This window comes from Phalacrocorax carbo, chromosome 8 (genome assembly GCF_963921805.1).
Source record: "Phalacrocorax carbo chromosome 8, bPhaCar2.1, whole genome shotgun sequence".
Lineage (NCBI taxonomy): Eukaryota > Metazoa > Chordata > Aves > Suliformes > Phalacrocoracidae > Phalacrocorax > Phalacrocorax carbo.
Window position 1 is genome coordinate 15,131,365 of NC_087520.1, and position 23,405 is coordinate 15,154,769.

At 37.8% G+C, this 23,405-nt stretch overlaps 1 protein-coding gene across 6 annotated transcripts in view; it reads left to right on the forward strand.

Annotated features, from left to right (window-relative positions):
* The window catches only part of FBXW11 (F-box and WD repeat domain containing 11), a 76,353-nt gene that overhangs the window by 27,169 nt on the left and 25,779 nt on the right, over nucleotides 1-23,405 (forward strand). For all 6 annotated transcript variants that reach the window (XM_064458894.1, XM_064458898.1, XM_064458895.1 and 3 more), the window contains 3 exons: nucleotides 11,852-11,914; nucleotides 13,021-13,246; nucleotides 23,048-23,234. In XM_064458894.1, the coding sequence (XP_064314964.1) occupies nucleotides 11,852-11,914; nucleotides 13,021-13,246; nucleotides 23,048-23,234 (476 nt within the window). The remainder of the gene's footprint in view (nucleotides 1-11,851; nucleotides 11,915-13,020; nucleotides 13,247-23,047; nucleotides 23,235-23,405) is intronic.

Genomic DNA, 23,405 nt, shown 5'->3' on the forward strand with positions numbered 1-23,405 from the left:
TTGCTGGCACGCTGTGGTGGTCACAGCTTTGGTTTCAAGGCTTCGTTGCACAATATGTTGGTTTCAGCTGTCCCCTGCCTTTCTGATCTGCTGCCCCATACAACAGCTTGCCACCTTTCATTTACACCAGTACAAGATGGTGTTCTGTAACGTAAAGTCACTGATGTGATACAGAATAAAAATAATCTTCCTGAAAGAGGAACATGAGATGTTGGGCAACTGTTCCTCCTGTTCTCAAATCCTTTTCTGTAGAGTCTTATAATGATGTGTTTTTTTGTATTAATCAACTGTAACTTGAAGTTGTAGGGAGAAGGGGTGCTGGCTTTACAGGTCAGGAACATTTAGACATCCATTATATAAATAATGTGAAATCTAAATTATACAATTGCACATTCCTTTTAATACCTAGGTAAAATCAGCACTTGAATGCAGAGTGTCTGGCTAACACTAGGTGAGGCTGAGTGGATATTTGAAAAAATGATTTGGGTATATTTTTACATCGTGTATTACTGAAAGCTTCTTTCTTTAGCTGAAGTTAGTCCACAGCCTTTTTTGAGATAAAGCTTTCTCCAGGCTTTCGGTTGCTTGGATATCAGCAATTTCAAAAACACAATGAAATTGTGTATAAGCAAAAGATTGTGTTTAGGAGAGTGAGTAATTGGGATTTCCTAAATAGTTGTGATGGACTGATAGAGTTTCATGAGTTGCCAAATCTGGACTATATTGCCATACATCTTTGGAGGAAAAAACTGAACTTAAAACAGCACTGGATTCTTTCTTGGAATAGCAGACTTGTTTTAGGCTTTAATTTTATTGACTATTTCATTGTAGTGGCTACTTCTTCTGTATTTCTTTTGTGTGCAAATACCTTCTCTTTTGCAAAAGACAAATACTGGAGGGTTACTGCAATTTTATTATTACAGGCTCCTCAGTGTTTTTGAGTAACCTTTTTGTAACTTTTACAGAAAAATTTTGTATAGAAACCTCTTCAAAATCGGTTAAGGCTTTGCTAATCCTTGGGGAAGAGCAAAAACCAAAGAAAGACTAAATTCTGATGTAGTTCTGTTGGGCAGGGGAAGTAAGGAGTGATATAGAAGATGAAGTGCCAGAATCTGGTCCTAGAAAAATTGGAGAAAATACATAGGTGTGCTTGGAGAAAAGTATTGAATGTTTAATTGAAGCTTATAGCTTCTTTTGAATCTCCAATCCTAGTATATTAGTATTTAATACCAGTGAATTTGTGGCTGTAGGCTTGTAGTTGTTTGCAGTTGCTTATTTTTAAATTATTCTTCAGTTATGTGCGCTTTGATATATGTGTGTGCTTAGCCATTTTTTTCAGGCTGGAAGTATGGGTCCTCTGCTTCTCTTCCCCTGGTCCATTTTATTGTTTTGCTCAAGGGTTAAAGGGCTGCAGATCTTTTCTAGATCTTTTCTAGATCTTAAGGGGAGAAAAAGGTAACAGGCACCAGTGCATGGGTTAAACAGTAGGGAATATGAGAAAAAAAAATTGATCGGATTTTGAAAAAATGGCTTAATGATCTTGGTCTTTAACTGGCTGCAGTGTCTGTATTTCTGAAGCCCATTAATGTCCTGATCTTCATACAGCTTTTTAGACACCTTTGTGCTGAGGGTTGTGCCTGTCTTCCAGCCAGCGTGTTGAGGTAACTAAATTTGGGCAGAGCTGGTTTCACATGGAACCAGCAGCAGAGATCTGAACCTAAATTTCCTCTGGGAATCTAGGAATAATCTTGAAGTATTTTAACTTGGCAGCAGGCAGCCAAGTTGCAAATGTAGTTAATCTTAACACAGACTAATTTATTTTTGATGAATCTGAAGTAATCTAATTACTAGTTTAGCCTGAAATTTGCTTCTGAGATGTTACTTGTTATACCTTTAATCTGAAATACTGTTAACAGGCTTATTAATTGTGCAGGAAAGAGTGGTGTTTTCTGCCTTGTTTACCCATGAACACAGTGCAGAGAAAAATGTACAACTTACAGCTTTTGTACACAGCTGTGTTGTACAGCATGAAGTGTAATTTGAATTTTGCCTTGCGCCTGACTTAGGGTGTCCACCCAGTGCAAACACTTCTGGTAACGATACTCCATTTGAACTACTTGGCTTTTAGGAGGTGTGTGCAAGCTGGCTCAGGGCTTTGAAACTGAGTGCTAATGTAGAAATACTGTGTTGCAGGGATGCATCCATTAGCTCTAAAATGTCTTGGCTGCTTATAGAGTCCTTGAAGTCAGCTGCTGTTTGTATGCTTAAATTCCTTGGTTAAAGTGGTTCTGATGGATGTACTAATTTGAGCAGTCAGCAGTGAAATGCAACTTTCTAAAGAGTTTGTTTTCCTTTTACAAGTCCTATAAATGAATAGATGAGTGAATGTGAAGAGGTTTCTTTGCTCTGGAAGGAAGAAGCTCTTATAATCTTGAGCCAGTATTTGCCCCTCAAGTTTCATTTGTGGTGTTTTTTATATGGGAAATAAAAGCTAAAGGGGCTCTTTACTAGGTATTGAGACAGTTTCTAAGGTAGTAAATCCTGCTTAATGTTTCCATTATACCGAAAAAACCCCAATTTTGACATATCTAATCCTCCTAGCTTCCTAATAAAATCCAGTTATTTAGGATAGCTTTTGGTATAGTTGTAGATGCAAATGGTCTGAACAAATCTGGAAGCTCTGAAAACTTGTTGCCTTTACTTCAGTAGTTCCAACAAGTTCACTGTAGAGGTAACATGATTTGAAGTTTCCCTGGGGTCCTAAATGTGCAGAGGAAAAACTGTTTTACTTAGTGATGCATTAAAATTAGACATGCAAATAGGTTCTACCTAAATAGGTTTATTTGGAAAATTAATTAGGTGAACCGTTAGCAATATTGTTAGTGCAAAACCAATAATAGTAATTGTAGCTGAGAACTTGAGGGACCTCCTCTTAATTAAAAAAAAACAAAAAGAAAACCAGTACCTTGCTCCTAGTGTCTGTGTATGTTTCTACAGCCAGTTTGTCACAGCTGTATTTCTGATAATTCTGATGTAAACATTTTTCTGTTAAAATTGTTATTTGCAGGCGGAAAGGATTTATCTTTTGGGATATCTGTACTCTAGAGTTGTGAAAGTTAATTCAGAAATGTTTTAGGAAAGCGATTGCAACCATTTGCAGTGATATCAATGATAAGCCTAATGATCACTTTAATATACCATTTAAGTATTGAGATTTTTCTGCTTTGGCAAGAAAGTGGATTACTAATGTACTGTACACATATAGTATCTGCCAAGAAAGGCCGAGTGACTGTATAGTTAAAGGCATGAACTGAGACAGCTGAAAAACAAGCCACACTTATAAGCTGAAAGTATAATTAAACCTCCTGTTAGGCTGGGGAAGGGCTGCAGAGTCCAGCTGGTTAGTAAATTAAGCCAGTTTTCATATGAAGTAAAACATGATCAGTAAGCCTCAGGTGGAGCATTGCAGCAAGACTTGCTAGCTGCCCTTACTGCTGGATGCTTTCACAACCTAAGTTTTTTTTTACTATTATTATTATTGTTTCAAAATTTTTTTTCAACTACCAGCTTGATATGAGCAAGGAGACATTGTGAAAAACATAACAGCAAGGCTTAACGTAGCCCCCAAACCTTGCCTATCTGAATTTAAATCTGCATTTGCCTTTTTTTTTGCAAGTCTGCATAAAACTAGTATGTGCTATTTTTGAGGGACAGGTGAAGAGAAAGTGATTAAAAAAATACATATATATATACACACACATATATATACACACACGTGAGGCTCAATTCAGCAAAACAGTTTGCATGATGTGCAAGTTTTGCAAGCCTTCACAGTTCAGTACTTGGAATGGTGCAGGGATGAGTCATCAAATTGCTATAATTACACAATTCAGTACTCATTGTCCTTGTAAATTCAACGTATTAATATAGGATGGATACAAGCAGTTTTTGATTACTGACTCTTTACTCCAGACACTCAGAAAATTAAATGGGTCTTAGGGTGTGTTTGAAACTGTTACGCAAGGACTATATTAGACATGATCCCACAGTACCTGTTGAGATAAGCCTGCCCCTAAGAAGTAACAAGCTATTACATATTTACAAAAAAAGAGGGGAAAAAACCAACAGAAACAACAAAAAACCCAACCCAAAAACAAAACAAAAAAAAACAACCCATGGATTACTCAAATTGGCCGATGGATCAAAAACATCATCCCCATTTAATTCTAGTAACTATACCTGCTGCTGAAAACACTGGATGTTGCTTGATTTTTTTTTTTCTAGTGATGTCTGTTTGCTGAGTGGAAATACATGCGTGCTTGAAAATAGCTGGTAGCACATTATTTTTGTTACATCCTAAATTGACTGCTAGTTTAATCAGTGAAATTTTTTTTTTAATGCTAATGTTTATGAGAATCTGTATTGCACTGTTTCTGAAGTTCTAAAAGCCAGCAGGGTGATTTTGCTCTTATGGTACTTACTTCATCAGCAGTTGTGCTTTGCAGGTTGGTGTATGAATTACCAAATTAACGGCTCTAGGGGGTAGTTTCAGACTGCAGTTTGTACATGCAACTGCCTGTTAAAAGGATGTGCCATCACCAAAAGCTCTGTGATGAAGTTGGAGCCCTTGCTTAGCGTTTCGTAGAATTGGATCAGAATAGTAATTGTGAACTGCTGATAATTTTCATGTGTAACTTCATTTTGAAAACAAGTTATGTAGTTTAGTCCTCTGGACACAGCCTATGCTGGTCTGACTTCTGAGACTAACTTTGTGTTAAGTCAGATATACGGAATGTTAAGAGAATGCAGTTAGATATTTACAGAAGATCAGCAAATTATTTTGTAATGAGGTTAAGGTGAAGACTGATAGGTGAGAAACAAGGTTAAAATAGTGGTACTAATTGCCAGTCATCAAAGCATTCGTGATTAATGAGAACCTGTTTAGTACCTGCTTGTATTCTTTTGAACCTGCAAAAATAACTGTTCTGGAACATTTAGGTGAAAAACTACGTGAAATTTTCTTTGAGCAGAGAGGCAGGAGCAGGTAACTGTTGTTTTGGGGGGATTTACTGATCTGGACAAAACTTTCTTAACAGTAGAGTAGGCCTTTGAGAGGTGTCAAACTGGGTATGTATAAATATTAGGTGTCTTAAAAACATCACATCTACAACTTGTTGTCAAACTACAGTGTGTGTTTTTAGAGACTTTAAACACAAACTGGGTAACTGTCTGCTGGCACTGAATTTACGCTGTCTTCTTGTAAACTTCTTGATGGTTAGTCAGAGGCCAAATAAAAATTATGCCTTATTTTCGGTATGAGGGTTTTTTCTAATTTTGCCTTCAGCTGTTGGATCTTGGTATACTCTTTTAGTATTTCAAGTATATTTTTGTTTGAACTTCCAGCAATAACTACACTAAAATAAAACCTGGCAACTGGGAGAATAGCTAGCTAGGTAAGAAATTATGCATATTGAGCTTAATTTGTGCAGATCCCTAGTGCTTACATAAATAGTTTAATTTAAGCTGAAACAAGCAGTTCCTAATACATATGTCAAATATAGACACATCCATGGTCAGCAGAGTTAACTTTCAAGTTAGAATTATAGAATACCTCACGTTGGTAGGGATCCATGAGGATTATCAAGTCTATCTCCCTGTTCCTTGCAGGACTACCTAACCTTGGAGTTTTGTTTTCAAAGTACTTTATAGTGTCACTGGACAGTAGATTGAGTTTATCGACCATCAAATATTTTCAGAAACTCTTTATTTGGAAATTAATTTGGCTGGGGGCTCTATTTTCTACTTTTCTCAAGGATTTTTTTTTATTTTCCTGCATAAATGTATTATCTCACTAAGTTAAAAAAAAACTCTGATATTTTATCTTGTTACATAGTTAATGGAGAAATAATGCAAGGAATAATTTTCTATAAGCAACATGAGTGAGGTTAAACCTGCAGCTAGAGGTATATTGTTGGTGGTCCTGTCTTCTTTGTGAAGCCAAACATATTTATTGCCCAGATTTGAATAACTGTCCATACCTTTTTATGCCTGCTCCTTTGATATGGCAATCTTTTATGGCATTCCTCTGCACATAGCCTATGGCTATGATTCTGAAGAAATTTTTTGAAGTGATGAATCTTTGCAGTGCTTAGTATTAGCACACTTTGTCAGTGACCACCTGTTTCTGACTTGGTGTTTGAAGCAATGTGTTTTTATAGACTGGTGTATACAGATTTCTGAGGGCTGTGGGAAGTAAGGGATTTGGTCCTTGCTGTGAGAAGAGTTGGTTCAAATCTTGTGCAGTTTAGGTTTGTGGTTCTCCAACTTTGTTCAGAGTTCGTGCTATGGTACATTGTTATTAAGAGTATCTTAGTTAAAAGAAGAATATCCCCTCTTATCCCTGATGAAGTATCAAGATGTTGTTAATAAACACTGTTTAACAGGCTCCTGGATTAGAAAATGGTGGCCATTATGCTCTAAGGAAAGGCTTGCATTCATTTTGAAATGCTTTAAACGATTCAGGGTTTTCTCGCTATATTAAAAGCAGGAAGCCATGAGGGACATGTGCTCATTGCTTTTAGATGGTAAAGATGTTTACCCAGCCTTCTTCCTTACTGATGTGGTCCAGTTGTCACATAGGACAGTGGATTCCTCTCCTCCTCTGGGTGAACATGTAATTAATACCTTCAGCAATCCTTGTGCTGGGAGAGCTGGTTTCAGAAGGCAATTTGAGTATACAGAGCTCAGGCTTAATCTGCTGTGTTTGACTTCAAGCTATCCAAGTATGTATTAGTTATATTTTATTGTTTCTTCAACTTCTCTAAAGTCAGATGTAGATGTGATTTGCTAAAGGAGGTCAGAGCATGTTCAGCTGAACTGTTTTGATTAGTTTTGCTTATTTTGTAATTTTAACTGAAATGTCCTGATATCTTTTCCAGGGAACAAGAATTTTCTCAAAAATTAAATTTTTGAAGTCTTGGCTTGATCTTTAAGTCAGGTCAGAATTACTGGTGTAGTCTCAAGGGTAGTGGGAAATAGGCGTTCTTGTTTTCTATCATATTCTCTTTCATTATGGCTGGAAATATAATAATTGAAGACGGGTGTTCTTTTTTCAAGGTAACACAGCTATTGTCCAGTTTTGTCCATCCATCCTTTGTATACTGACAATCCATTCTTTGGTAGGGAGAAGTGTTTCACTGAAGAAACGTAGTGAAGTCTGCTTTGCTGGATACTACTGCTGCTGCTTGTGTGTCTTGTCCCAGTTCCCAGGATTACTGCTATCTCTTTATAATTGCTGTCTCGATACTGGAACTAAAACTGGGTTAAAGAACAAAGCTGCACCATGCTGTTTCTCTTCAGAGTCAATTAAGTGACTAAAGGCACTCCCAAGTCCTGAAGCATGGTGGAAACCTAAGTGTTACCTGCCTGTAGCCAACACAAATCTGGTAGAAGTCTGGTTAGCCTGCACAGGTTTGGTAGATTTCTGCTAGGAAAGATACAGCTTTTTTTCATACATCTCATGAGTGAGATGAGCCTTGCAGGCTTAGTGCCATTCGTCTGCAGAAATTTAGGTGCTTTTGCCCCTAATGTCACACAATGTGGAACTACTATGCTTGAGATGCCAGTTTCAGTTGATACCAAGTGTCTAATGATCTTAACTGAAACTGATTTATGAAGTTTTATAATACCTACAAAATTTTTTGCCTTTAGGCAAAGGTTCATGGTTGTTTTCACTGTGGAAGGTTTTCATAATCTCCAAGGAAATGAGCTTTATGTAATTATGCTGCTTGTCAGTACCTCTTTCTCCCCAAGTAACTTCTGAACCTGTTTGCCATGTTCATCTACATCTCATAGAAATCCCAAAGACTTGAGGTATTGTGGAGCAGAAAGACTAAAGAAACCTTGAAGTTGCTGTAGAACTAGGCGAGGAATATGGGATGCAAATCTTCAGGAAACAAGGTTTTAAAATTCTACAGCTTGTAGAGCAATTTGTAAATTTTACTGCTATTGCTGGTTACCATTAGTAAAAACAAAGGCAGAGGCTTTCTTCAGTGTAACTTTATTCAGCTGAGTTATAACAACTATAAGGCAATGGAAAACATCTATCCTTAGACCCATTGTTATCACTTTGCTGTTGCTGCCATTCCCAGTAAGGGAGGGAGAGCGCTTATTGCAGGCTGACTAATTAAGGAATGACAGCTGGTTGGAAATATCATTCTACTTTTGCAAGAGCTGTGAGCAACTTAACAAGAATTTCTGGAAAAAATGAACTTATAAACAGGATTAATTGACAATATTTAGAAGCTACACTTCCACTGTGAGAAGCTGTTAGGCTCTTGTGGTTGTGGCGGTAAAAAAAATCAAGCCTGTTCTTCGAGTCTTCAAGTGCAGGTCAGTCATATTGCAGGGGCTCATGGCCCTGCCAGAGTAACTGAATGAGAGGTCATTGTTTGCACCAGGTCTTGATGCTGTTCAGCAGCAGAGCTGCAGAGAAATGGAGTGTAGTCCATGTCCATGTTAAATCCACTTTAAAGCTGCTTGGGAAAACTGCAGAGGCGGCCAGCACAGTAGCTTTATGTAGAGGGTGGGTGGGGTAAACAACAAGGTACACATGGAGAGAAGAAAACAACCTGATGGAGGGAAGAGTTGAATTTGTAGATGCTTATCTTCCTTCTTGCACAAGAGCTTGGGGGCCTTCCGCGAGGGCTAGTGACACCAGCTGTTAGGAATTTTGAAATTACTCTTTTGCCAAGTGCTGTGGATGTACAGGACAGATTAGAGTTGTCTAATTGCTTCTTCCAGACACCAGGACAAGATCCACTGATCATCTTTTAGTCTTCAGTTAGTGGGCTTAAGTGCTTTAGAGACACATTAGAGTCTGTGTACAATATGTAAAATTTGTTAAGTTATGGTGTATGTGATCTGGGGAATAACCCCAAAAGTTAAGTGTTTTAAGACAGAAGTAGAGAGAATTTCTTAGGAAGAAAAGATATAATAGGGGAAAAAAGCTATATATTTGGGAGTAGAAAGAACCCTCAAGCTCGAAAATATAGTAAGAAAACATGGAGTGAGTTTAGGATGGGAAAAGAGAAAAAGCAATAAACACACTGGTAGATACCATTAAATTAACGCAGCTACCTATTTCCCAATTAAATAGATAAATACAATGTTATTTCCAGCCTAAAACTCAATCCATGCAGTCTGCCCTCATGTTCATGGCCCAGATGTTGAGAAGTCATGGAGCTATCTCTCAGCACCAGTACTGCCTGTGCCAGGTTGCCCATTTGTGGATCTGAGACATTGTCCTCTTAGCCAAGACTGTGCTCTGATACTTTGAAGGAAGAGGTACAAGTGGAGAGGGGTAGGAGAAATGCAGTTTTCCTACTTCTCCCTTGTATCAGTGGACATGCCAAAGCTGTAGCATCTCCTTGAAGTCTGCTGCCTAGTTTTCTTTCTCTAGGCAGCAGCAGAGGCACGGTAGAATTCAGCAGGTGCACACTGAAGATAAAAACTTGCTCTGCAATCAATAGCCTAGTGTGGAAGTCTGATCACTTTGAAGTATGTGTGTTTGCACACTTTGCATTACAGTGCTGCTCTGCTATAGCTTTATTATATGTTCCTAGAATGAAAAGATGTAACATTTAGGAGACAGTTCTTTGCTAACTCCCTGGGATATAGGCTATGATCTGAGACATTTACCAATAAAAGAGTGGAAGAAAGCAATATCAGAGTCTCGCTGTGACTTAACAAAGGAAAGTTAAGTTGGGGCTAAATTGACGTAATGTGGGATTTCTGCCGAATATGCTGACCCAAGCCATCCATGTTTGATATTCTCCATGAGAGTTCCTGTTCCTTGCTCTTAGCTCACAGGATTGGTGCAAGTATTTATTGTTCTACTAAAAAAGGGGATGAGATGTTCCTTACTCATTTAAGCACATAGTAACTGAAAACAACATATCACTGTAATGAGTATTTATACACATTCAAATTTTAAAGTAAACTAAAAAACCCAACACCCAACCAACAACAAAAACACCCAACAACCCCCCCGCAAAAAAACAAACAAACAAACAAAAAAAAAAAACAAAAAAAAACAAAAAAAACCACACCCCAACCAAAAAACCGTGTGTAATTCCCTGGAGCAATGTTTGCTGGTGTGGGCCAGTTGGGTACCAGTAAGTCTACAGCTGATTTGTGCTCCCTCTTGTGGCACTGTGCGGTGGGAGAGCATCATTTGCACATTGTTTGCAGATCAGTGACAGTACTGGTTATGAACAATGTGTAGTTATGAATAACTGGAGTGACTCTCAAAAGACTGTAATTTTGAAAATGTGGAAAGGGTAGTTTACTTTTCCAGCGTTACTGCTCTATGTAGTCCAGAAACACTAAAATACATGTATCTGTGGAGTAACACAAAACCTTTACTGCCTTTGTCCATGTTCGGATTCCTCACTAGCCGTGTCCTGGGCTTGTATTTGTCATTATCATGTGCATCATAACCAGATAGACTTGACTTTTCCCATCACCCAGTGGACATAGTTTTCATAATGCAGTCTTGTCTGTGTTGCATGCTTTTTTATACCTAAGTGCAAGGCAGAAAAGGGTTCAGGGTAAACTTCAGACAAAGCACTGTAGTCAGGTGGTGGAGGAAGGCTTGCCTGTCAGGGTAATACTGTTAATTTTTCAAGTTTTCTGGTTTTGGTTTGGTACATCCCTTACACAAGAAAGAGGAGATGAAGTGGTAAATGCTTTTGAGGTGGAATTGTGTTTTGAATGGGGGTTGAATGTAGTTGTTAAGGGGTTAATCCATAATCTATGATGGCAAGAGTAAAGGAATTGTGTGACTTATTCCATCATGTGTTTTACTTGAGTGCATTGTTCCTCTTTCTGCTGAGACAGCTGGTAACGGGGAAAAAGGCTGAAATGAATACAGACAATGTTTTAAGACTTTCAGTTTTTCATGATAGCCCTCTGCCAGTTAGCCAGTGTCTCCTGGGCGTGAATGGCAGAGTGGACAGGGTTGGTGGGAAGCTAAATGAGCAGTAATTGTCTACGTGTGGGGTACCAGTGGGTAGGTGGAAATAGGTGGTAATGGTGGTAGGACAGCAAAAGGGAGCAGAAAATTAAAAAAGAAAAAGGGAAGAAATGAGTGAAAGATTTTGAAAAAGTGAGGTAAGCTCTAAAAGAAACATTTGCAGCTGAATGTTTATAGAAATTCTTACATCTTGTTCTTGAAGAAAAGCAAAGAAAACAGTAAGGAGGAGCAGTTATGATGTGGGGAAAGCACTGTAATTAAGTCAGGGTGAAGAAAGATGGTGAGTGCCAAGGGTTATAGGACACAGACTGTGGCAGTGAATTAGAGACGTTCTGCAGAGAACAGTCCCTCCTCCTTGTGGTGAGCTAGAGCTGGAAAAAAAAAAAATCATATTGTGTTGCATGTAAGTAGTGTATAGTGATTTTTTTTTTCTTCAACTAGACATATGCAATTTAACTTTGGCAGAAAGTGCTAGTTGATTACTTTGACACATTTAATTACTTTGGCTTGAGTAGGATGAAAGTGAATTTATTTCCCAGTGAGAAGAGCGTTGAAAGGCTACATGAAAACTTGTCAAAGGAAACTGAAGAGGGGTTGGGAGTTAACTTTACAGTAAATGAAATTGATAAATATGTCAGTTAAAAAGGGAATTTATTTACAATACCCAGGTTTTGTGGCCAGAAACATTTGATAATTCTGTTCACTGGGAAAATGAATTTTATCTGTTTAATTGATTTGCATTTTCATAATGCTTGTAGAGCAAGGAATTGCCATAGAATAAAAAATTGAAGTCATAATTCTTCTTTTTCTTCCTAGAACACGTCAGTAATGGAGGATCAGAATGAAGATGAGTCTCCAAAGAAAAATACCCTGTGGCAGGTAGGACTAACATTTGCATAGAAAGAGAGTTGGCATGTGTTTATATGTTCCTGCTTTTGAGAAACTTCCAAATCTTGCGTCTGCATAATCATCCTTGTATGTAGTTGACTGTATCATCCTAAAATTAGCTCAGCCTTCAAGTGAAGGATGACGCTGATGAATAACACTTGAGAAATTACTAGATCTTCTCAGATTTTGTAGTTTTTGCTGACCTCGAAGGGACAATTCTGCATCAAAGGACACTTGGGAGTACAGTTCAACCTTTCTGAGCACGTGACTGTCATTGAAAAGGAAAAATTCAACACCTTCTCATGGCAAGAAGTTCTAACCAATTTGCTTTGAACAAGTTTGGGAATATTTCAGAGAGCTGGCAGTTGTTCCCCAGCAGGCATCTTGGTCTCCTGAAGGGCTCAGAAGAGCCTGGCATCAATTTTTGGTTCTATTGACTAATTAGCTCTAAGTCCTGGGGTGGTGTTCTTGTAGCATCCTTAGTTGTATCTAAAGCTCCCAGGATTTTAACGATGTTTTTATGTGGATGCCCCAAACATTAACATGAGCTGTTTTTCAAAAACAAACTAAGGCCGTGACATCGTGTAATTCTCAGTTTTCACTTATAGACAAGCAGCTCAAGGCTGACATGAGGGTCTTGAATTTTTGTCTTAGGGTATTAGTACCTAACTTTGGTATGTCTCTAAATGTGCATTGTTTTAGCTGATGGAACCCATGTAAATCATTTGTGGGGGCAGACTGCAGTATGCAGTAGAGGCAAACTGCAATGTACAGCAGAAACCACTGGCTTAATCTGGAAAAGTTTGTTTTAAGAAGAATTAAATTTCTTGATGCTTAAATGGTAAGAGGTGTAAGGGAATTGAAGTCTTTCAGTGTAAGAAGTAACTTGCAATTATGAGCAAGGTCCTTTCATTCATCTTTATTTATGGAAGATGAAATTTGTATGGCATAACTCATAGCTTTAAGAATGTATTTTAGAATTTAATTCTGTTGATTATTTCTTTGCATCTTCTCACATTTTCTTCCTTGAGAATTCTTCTAAAGCTGTTCTTATTCTTGTTTATATTTAAATACTGATATTCCTTTTCTAAAAACAGATAAGTAATGGAACTTCATCTGTGATTGTCTCAAGAAAAAGACCATCGGAAGGAAACTACGAAAAGGAAAAAGACTTGTGTATTAAATATTTTGACCAGTGGTCTGAATCAGATCAAGTTGAATTTGTGGAACACCTTATTTCACGAATGTGTCACTATCAGCATGGACATATTAACTCTTACTTGAAGCCCATGTTACAACGGGACTTCATCACTGCGTTACCAGGTAAATTAATATCTCTCCTACAAGAGGTGCATTTATAAATACCTTTTTGTGTAATACTTCAGGTGTATGCAAACTTTTCAGAACATCCTCCAGTTTTAGATTGTCTTGTATAAATAAAGTGATTCCTAGTCAAAAGAAGTGTAGGAGGGTAGCTGAAGTAATTCACTTCTGTGATTAATTGAATTGGCCACTGGATGCCAGTGTTGTTCCATGTAAAAGTAGTTGTGAGTAGCATATCCTGAAGAATAGTTTGTGTTTAAATTGGAACAGTTATAAAAGTGTTATCTCTGCAAGCCCTGGTCTAAATTCCTTTTTCATACAAAGTCTTTAGGTATAGAAAATACTATAGAGGTGTTTTTGTTTGGAAAGACTTTATTATATTTTAGTTTTGTTCTAAGTTTCCCAAATCTTAAAAAGCTGCCTGCTTAGATGAGTGAATCAAATTTGTCTGGTCTTATTGCTGACTCAAGAGCAAAAGTGCTTGTGGATTTTTATTGTGTATTCAAGCCATTATTCCTTCCTTCAGTTGATCAGAACCTCTTCTGCCACTGATTGGTGTAAACCTGTATCAATAGTTTGATTGAGATCTGTTTTTACACTTGCTATGTGCAGTTCTTAAAAAAATATACAGAGCAGTAATAACTGGGTGTATAGAATCTTTAGCTTTCAGTCTCCTGGTAAGTTGTATATATTTTTCCATTAATTTCTGGAAGGAATTATATCCCTGGACTTTGGCTGCTGGAGAAGTTGAATTGTTTGTTTATTTGAAAGGTAAACATGGATGTTGTTTCCAGAGTGGGAAATAAGCATGAAATAAATGATCAAAATGTTCTGTTTGCTGCTGTCAGTACAATAGCGCAGATTCACCCCTGCAGTGAGTGAGTAGTCTGTGGATGTTATCCCAAGAATTCCAAGACATGACAGCAAATGCCAAGGGCAGTTGAGGAGGTGATACAAATCATAAAGGGAATCAGAAACCGGTAATTTTCTGAGCACAGGGACCACTGAAGTAAGGTTCCTTTAAAGGTTGGTCATATTACAAGCTCTGAAGCTTTTTTAGCCATTGGTGTGCTTAGGGTGGTCTCAAAAGTATGGACTTTCCGGGTATCTGGGACTGAATGCTGATTGCATGCTATGGGCTTCTGTTCTATGTAGTGCTGCTATGTTTTCACAAGATCTGGAGGAATTTAACTTTTGGAGGCGATGGGGGGATTTTGGCTCATCTGTGAAGCATGGTTGAAATGAACTTCTTAGTAGATGGGGAATGACGAATGTGGGGTAGGACACAGGAAGTTAACAGAATCTAATATATGCTCCATTTTCTTAAAAAACAGGCTTAAAAATGTGAAAGAGGTCTATGGAAGGGAGGGAGTGTCCTTTTCCCCCACATCTCAGTTTCATGGAAGTTATTTTATAGAAGACTTAGCACATAAAAATGTGCCCCTCATTTTGACTGGAGAGCTATCTCCTTTAGGTAGTGTGGCTGTTTCTGCCAGCTTGTTTTCAAAATATTGAATTTCGATTTCTCTAGGGCATATCTGGGACTAACTAAAAACAAAGTGAAATAGACAGTCATGGTCATCATATGCAAGTATGAGCTTCAATTATAATTTTATTTTGTTTGCTTTCATTTTATACCTCAGGGCTGATACCATGGAGATATACAGTTCTTTCATATGATATATTTATTCCTAAAAAATTTTGGGGAGCTGCATAAGCTGACACTTATTTACATGACATTTGTACATATAAAAATATATTTATAACTTTTGTTGCTTTTGAAGATGTAAATACTGGGGCCTGTTCCCATACTCAGCATTTCCTAAAGATAACGTGGTGTTTGAAAAATGTCTGTATAAATTTATGCAGGAAGTTAATCTGAGTTGATTGAGGTCAATCCCATGTTGGACTAACATCACATTAAAAGATAGCAATAAAGTACTACCTTTTAAAAGATAGTTTCACTTGTCTTAAAGAAGTGAAATTATTTTAAATGGAAATAGTTTCTGCTTGCTACTGTCCCTACTGAGTTTAACACCTGTGAGAATGCAGGAAAAATGGAAAAAGCTTGTATATGGCTTCGCTTTGCTTCAGTGGAAAAAAAGTGATAATTCTGTTGTACTTCTCTGTCAAGTGGTACAGAATGTTTAGTCTGCAGTGCCTCTTAAAAGTTGGGCTGTAGTCAGGGTCTTTCCTTTACTACAAATCATGATCCTGGCGTGTGGCTAGCTGTATCAGCTACAGCTGTATGGTGTATAGTTGTATCAGCTATTGCGAGTCCCATTGATCATGTGGCTCAGAAGTCTATACTCATCATTTTTTCCACATCTGCCAACGGTGTTTCTTCTAGCTTGTCAAAAACAACTCTCAAAAGGCAGCAGTGTATAATGGACAGCATAATTGCAAGGATAACTTGTCACCTCTGTGCTTTTGATTCTCTTAATTATCTTTAAGATGTTAATATTACTTGCATGGTCTCATCCAAATTGTGCCCTTTCCTGAAATGAATTACAACTTTGACCCTTGAGTACTACCTTGTCACCCTTGATTAAGAAAGTCCCTTCCATATCTGTTTTGTGTGTTAAAACCATAAGAGAACCATACACTGTGTCAGGCAAGGAAAACTCTGCCAGGCTTCTTCTGAAATTTGTTTCTAAAATAATAAGTCTGTGCAGTTGTATGATCTAAGTGACTGCTTCATATCTAATGTTAGTCAGTTTTCTAGAGTTGACATCCCACATTTGGGTTTCATTTTCATACAAAGTGATATTTACACATGGAGCTTTGAAATCCCTGTGGATTTTAATTGTTTTAATTTATTATTGAAAGTCAACCAAACCTTCATCTGGTACCTATAATCAACAACAGCTGTAATTTTTCATCATTTCTGTAAGACTGCAAGTGCTCTTGTAGAAGCATAAGAGTTGGGAGTTATGTTTTTCTTTGAAAAGTGTATCAATAAATCCTAGATGCATTTTACTAAATAAAATTGATAGATTTTAGTATCTATTTCAGAGACTGTTTATAAAACTAAACGTTCACTGTCTTTTAATGTAAAATAGGTATATGAAGCTATTTCAGGCCTTAATATGTCTTAAACTTAGTCCTACATGTTGTCTGAAATAATTATAGTGGGCATGTCTAAGTATCTGTGCTTTGGACCTGCTCCTACTATGTTAATTAGGGTAAATATTTTACTTCATGTCTTACTCTAATGTGAACAATTTAAATCTGTGCAATTTTGCAAGCAGTAAAAATCTTAAGAATAGACTTGGCAAAGCAAAGCATGTGTGTATTTGTGCTCAGTATGCAACTTTCAAGGCTCTTTGTGTTCACAGAAGACGAGATGGCTGTATTTTAACATCAGAAAGCACTTGAGGTTTTGACTTTTAAAAATCTGTTTTTAACTGTGACCAGTGTTATACAGAATTTTGAAAATTATCCATGTTAATAAAGGGCTTCTGCCTAGTAATTAGCAGCTAATCCTTACAACTCAATGAAATATTGGCTTCATAATGAACAGGTTGTACGTGTTAAAAGTGTACAGTCCCAGACTGATGTGCATACGTGTGTGTTATCGCTGTTGTGGATATGTGGTAGCTGATTGCAGTTAGCTTTTATTGAAAACCTTGGTTTGGTTCACTTAAACATTAATGAGCGTTTAGTAGTAGGATTACACCACAAGCAAGAGTCTGAAAAAGCCTTGCGTTAGTGAAGTGAATAAAAACAAGCTGAGGCTTGTCACTTGCCTTTTGTCTCTCCAAACACTTGGTCTAATAGTTCCATGAAACATCCTTCTGCAGATAGGCAGTCAAGTCAGCTTTCTTGAGAAAAAATTCCTAACCTGTAGAAAACAGGAGTTACCTTAGGAAGGTAGATTTTCCTTGTGCTTTGAGTTCATGTGGACATTTACTCTCCTTAGGAACTGTGTTCTAGCCCTGTCTCTGAATGCTTGGTATGTATGTTACAGTGAAACGATTTTCTTAAAAATTGGATTTTGAGAAGGAGCTGGGTCTTAGCCTGATACTTCTGAGTTCTGCACATGCCACAGAAAAGCACCAAACACATGGTAATACCCAGTCCTGTTTGCAACCTGGTGCACAGTCTCTGTCACACTGTTTCCCGAAGTGGAGGAGAGAGGCTTTGAGTCGGGATGCTGGGACCAGCTCTCTGGTGGCACGATGAGTTTTGTGTCTCTCTGAGGCAATGGCATTAATGACTCCTGGTGCCTCAGCAGCGGTTTGCTGGCTCTTCACCTCTGCTTCAAATCGTCTTGTTGACAGCCAGAAATGGCAACGTTGATCTCTCCAAGAAAGGCTTAATTTTTGGATGAATAGTTGGTGGTACCTTGGTTGTTTAGGTTGCATTTCTAGACTTTAAAGCATGAGAAGTGGCTTTGGATCTAGATTTCCACAACTGTTTTTCAGAGGATTGTTATGGCTCTTTCAAATGCACTTGGGTGAAAGACCGAACAATTGCAAAACGTTCCTTGTTTGTCATGTATCGGTTTTCTTAATCAGTCTGTGCAACTGCATTTAATCTGGAGAACTATATTTTTGAAGAATAGTTCTCTTTTCCTTATGAAATACTAAAAGGAATTGAACACCATATGCTGATGAATACACACATTGTAGTACTCAGACATCACATTCATTTCTAAATAGGAAATCATAAAACCATGGATTTAAATGACCCTATGTCTACCTCATGCTAAAAGGTGTTAGGGTAGAAAGCAAGCCCTGGTTTGTGCTGTCTACCATCCTGACTGTGATCAAAATACTATTTTTTAATGGTCTCAAAATTGTTATCTAAATCAAAATCTTCTGAAACTACTTAAATGACATGTACATTTTAACTCGCACAAAAGATTTAAAATGCAACATAGGGATTTATATTAATGGAATATGCTGTATGCTAAATATGAAACTCCTTAAGTGTTTGTACTTGATTCAAAAACACTTGCCTGCTATTGAAAAACAAGTGATGCAGTAGTCCTAACTCTGAAAGGCATTTCAAGTTCCACTCTCAAGCTGACCTGTTCAGTGTCTTGTGAAAGATGATACAGGTCTTCTAGAATGGGGGGGGGGGGGGGGGGGGGGGGGGAAGAACCAAAACCACCCCCAACAAAAACAGAGCTGTGCACTTGTTGAGTTCAAAGGATGCTGTGCAGTGTAGCCTTTTGATTAGGTTGGTTGTTGGTAACTTTACAGCTCCTCGGAGTTCTCATGTCTCTTTTGGGGGAGGATAATTATTTAGTTTGTTGCCAGGAGATGGCAGTAACAGATAAACTTTAAAAATATTACTTAGAGCATGAACATCATTTGACCATCTTTTATTTGTCTGTCACTTTCTCCCTTGGGAATTGCTCATTTCACATCTGACATGTTCATGATCTTTATTTCAAAAATTGCTCAAAACTGTAAGCAACATGTTAGCAATATATTCAAATGCCAGTGTGGCTACTTTGTCCATAACCTATCTTTATGTATATGGTTGAAGTAAGTGCAGAGTTATGGTTCGCTTAAATGCATTTAGCCAAATAGTTTTTCGTTTCTCCCTTCCAAGAACGTTATTGTACGCGTGTGATGATTGCTTTACAAAGTTATACCAATTAAGCAAAAATGTACTTCTTGGCTTTGGAATGAGAAATGCACCAGGTAGATGGGTGGGTATCTGTTCAGCATGGATCCTGCTGTCCCATCTTTACAGTTACTAGAGATATAGTGGTGTTTTGACCAAAATGTGCCTGCTAAGGACAGCTGTTCCTTTGGCTGTATGACTAGTTCATTTGATGAACTTTGCATCGTTCATTTGCTCGTACACCTGCAATCTTTCACGTGCATGATTAAAGAATTTTACACTTTAAAAGTGCAGTCATTGATTTCCCTGTCATCAGTGTATCTTGTGCTACTGGCTTTTCTGGAACCCAGGCACAGCTGGAGAATGTTTTTCTTCTAACAAAGAGGAATTGAGGTCATCTGAAAAGGTTCGTTTGATGTGTGCCTCTGCTCTTCTGCCATGGCACCGCTGATTAAAAATGCCTTTCATGCAGAAAGGACAGGACAGCATCCTTGTATCTCTGGGAGAGCTGGAAGCCAAAAGTCAGTGCTCTTGTTATTCTGCCACATTTTGCAAAAATACTGTTGGCATTGGAGTGTCTGCATCTCTTTTTAATAATTTCTGGGTCTGCTGGTTTAACTGTAACCTTCTTCGGTTTACTCTTAGTTTCTTCTAACAACTTCTAAACTTTGCAGTTGTTCATTTCTATATCTAATTAGTAAGCTGGAAATACAGTAGCCTGATGCTGTTTGCGCTGAATTATCATTTCTGTCACTTCTTAGCACAGCAGTTTCTTTTATTAATGATTGATTTGACTAAACATTCCTGTGTGAAATGAATATTAATATACCTTTATCCCTGAACTACAGTACACATGCAGGGAGGACAGTGAGCCCACTAACTTAGTACTCTGGAGAGGGAGAGGAGGGTGATCTAAGCTCAGATATTGTATAATGGCTATTGAAAGAAAAATGGTGCAGTGAAATGGGAGCCTTAAACACCTTTTATACAGGAATCTCAGTGTACTGCTCTACTAATACAGAGTTTGCAATTACGGTTTTTAATTGCCATATCCTCTGCACTGTTTGCTTTGGGAACTGCAATGCTTTATGTTGAAAATTCTTGCTCTTCAAAATGTAGCATGCTGGGAGCACATGTTAGAGGACTGTGTTGTATGATTGCAGCATTATGGATGTACTAGACAGTCACTTGCTCTGTATAGGTTGATCTTATGTTGTTGAACATGACTATTTTGTACTGAAGTCTAAAATAACTGTTTAATCTGTTTCTGCTAAAGCATGTGTGCCCTTTTGATCATAGCTGTAACCTTTGAAATCAGACAAATGCTCACTCAGCAGACCTGTTTGTTTTCTTTATTTTTATCTAGCTGTGTCCTCCACTTTGCACACTGAATGAGCTTGTCTTCTTGATACCCAAGGATTCATTATTTTAAACTCTCTAAAATGACCTTGCAATGATTATATTTTCCAGAAAAACCTTGAACTGTTTCAAATCACGTTAACATCACAGTAAGATAAATATATATCCTAAGTAAACAGTATTTAGAATCTCAAAGTTGTTATTTACTAGAAAGATCGAAATGTGGCAGACTGGAAATCACTTTCACAATGTATTTAAATGCCTTGGTATTTTCAAACTGCTGAAGTAGGAGATGGCATAGCTTAAAGCTGCTCTGAGACATGGCATTGTTAGGAGAGGATTTGCTGGTTTGGAAGTGGTTAGATTTGAGATCCACCAGTTATTTGGAGCTTGTTACCTTTCAGTTGTTTGGTTACTTGTCAGTTATTTGAATCTGTTCTTATGACTGCTATTGGAAAACTTGTATAAACCCAGTTTACGTTGCAGGAGAGTTCACCGTTCTTTAAAGCCTTTTTGTAGTTCTATAAACTACATAGAAGAAATGAACAAAAGCTTTTCGCAACTACATGTATTGACTTCTCCTTTCTATTGCTGTTTGTTTTTTATGAAGGCCATGCTGAATTTAACATGGAGTGGAAGGCTATATGAACACAACTTGTTAATTCTTTAAAAAATTAACAGTAGTTTCTTTGATTTTTCTGGACTATTTGAAGCCTAAAGTAGGCTGTCATGAGATAAAGTGGAAAATTAAAAAGGTCATCATCTCCTAGTTTGAAAGATTCTTTTCATGCCTGGCCAACTGGCATACGTTATTCACGAAAACTAAGTTATTCTAGATCTCTGATTTAGTGGCATTTTTGGGAAAGCAAAATTGCAGGCCCTTTGAAATAAATAACAGACTTAACAGTGATTCTTTTTTTTTTTGGTGGGACTAATTACACTGTAGTTGGAATAAGAACAAGAAAAGTTTGACTGCTATTTTAAATTTAGTGCAAGTATATTATCTAAGTGGTTTTTATGTATGTAGCTTTACTCAACTACAATCATGTTTTCAAATCTAACACCTTCAGCAGGAGAGAAGATCTAGGCAAAGACCATAAGCAAATGCATGCAGTGTTGCTCCTCTTATGTCTTGATAGATCTGTGGTGGCAGCCTACTGGATTAATCATCTTTATTGATGTACTCTTTCTATCTATCAGCTTCAGCTTGAGTGCCTAGCGCTTTAGGATAAGTATTAACTGATATTCATTAAATAATATATCACAGCACATTACCTTACACAGACCTGGATCAATGGGCAGGACCCCAGTTCTGGTATATTTAAACTTCTGCTGGCGAGTTGAGTGCATTGAATGTGTAAATCTAATCCTGTAATGATATGAAAGGATCACAGGGGTTAATAAGCTGCTCCTGGTAGCTAGGATCTTCATGACGAAAGTCAGTGTTTCTCCAGTCCACTGTAACTGTTGCTTGTTTAGCTACAGAGCTTATGCTGCAGGTGCAATTAGAGCATGAGAGTTGCCCAAGCAGATGTTGCTTCTGCAATGTCTAAATACCGCCAAAGGGCTTTCATCTGGAGTAATGTTGTTTTACTTGGGAGTTTTCTTGTGGTACATTGCTGAACTCATTCTCTGACCCAGTAAAGCTAATGTCAAATCAGCAGTACGCAAACTCACACATCACTGTAGTGTGCCCCAAGGGTGGGAGAGCAGCAGATGCAGGAAAGATGCAAAGACAATATCTGTTCATATGGTTGTGGTAAATACATTGGGAAATCTTTTGTGCAGCTAAACTACATTTACTTTGCACTGGAATTTATGGTGCAGAAGCTGAGCTGTCACCTCTCATTATTTGAGAGTTGCTTGACTCCTGGTGATCTTGAGGTTTCTTTGCTGATTCTCATACTAAAAACAATTGCATGCCTTGGCCCCCAAATAAATGCTATATTGAATGTTACTCTTGAATGATTTACTCAACTTGAAATTGTTTCAAAAAACTTGTCCCTCTTGAATTTTCTTCTAGCTAAAGGAAGCCTCAAACCCCCCAACTTCTGGTAAAAGTCTTTCAGTAATAATTTCTCAAAGTATGGAGTCTAGTGATGGTGAACCATGAATGTGGGAATAACTGCCTTAGATGTTAAATCACTGTTTGCAATTAACGAATTACTGTCAGACTCATTCTCATTGATTTCCTCTTCCTGCACCAGGCTGCAGGGCGCAGTGTCTCTGGCATATGCCAGTGTCTTGAACAAAATTCAGGAGCGGACTTGGCATTTGCAGATTGTAGAAAGAGCTTAAATAGAAAAAGAAGTCCTCACATTTGATGCAAGAAAGTTTTTGCAGAATCTTTGCTCGTGCTGCTACTGGATATGTCTGCATTTGTTCCTGTGGAGTCTTGTCTTTTGCTAGGTTGAATTATCTATTCTTACATGTAAAGCAATAGTAAAATAATCAATAATTTATCGCTGCTGCTTAGTAAAGCATCTGCTTGAAGGTGATCATCTTGGATCATGTAGCCTGGTGCATTATGTGCTCAAAAAGTCCAGGATTCTGCACCCAGAAGCAGCAAAATGCTTTCTGCTGCTTGCATACGATGCTGAATTTTGATTTGTGCTCATTCTCACTCTGTGGAAATGGGAGACCCCAGTAGGCACACTGGACTACAAGAAGAATAAGGAGTTAGATGTTTTGGCGTACCTGTTTGGATTAATTTGTAACTGGTGTTTCTATGTATCGTAATTTAATTATTGTTTTGCTCCAGTGCCTTAAAGCTGTGTTGGCTTTCTCTGTACGTATTGCAAAACTTGTTTAGTAGTTTACTGTGAAGTGATTGACATTTTGATTGCCTTCATTTCTTTGTAGAGCAAGGCTTAGATCACATAGCAGAAAACATCCTTTCCTATCTTGATGCCAGATCACTCTGTGCAGCAGAGCTGGTATGTAAGGAATGGCAGAGAGTCATCTCTGAGGGAATGCTATGGAAAAAATTGATTGAAAGAATGGTACGCACAGATCCGCTATGGAAGGGACTGTCAGAAAGAAGGGGTTGGTAAGTACCTTGAAAAATAATTAAATTTACCTTTTACAGTGTTCTCCTTCACGAATTTCCCTAATCATGAGCTCTGCCAAAAAGTAAGTTTATAGTAAATTGGTATCACTGAGATCCTTACCTCTTCCCATGGATTAGTGGGGGTAGCTATGGCGAAAGCTGTTGGCTCCT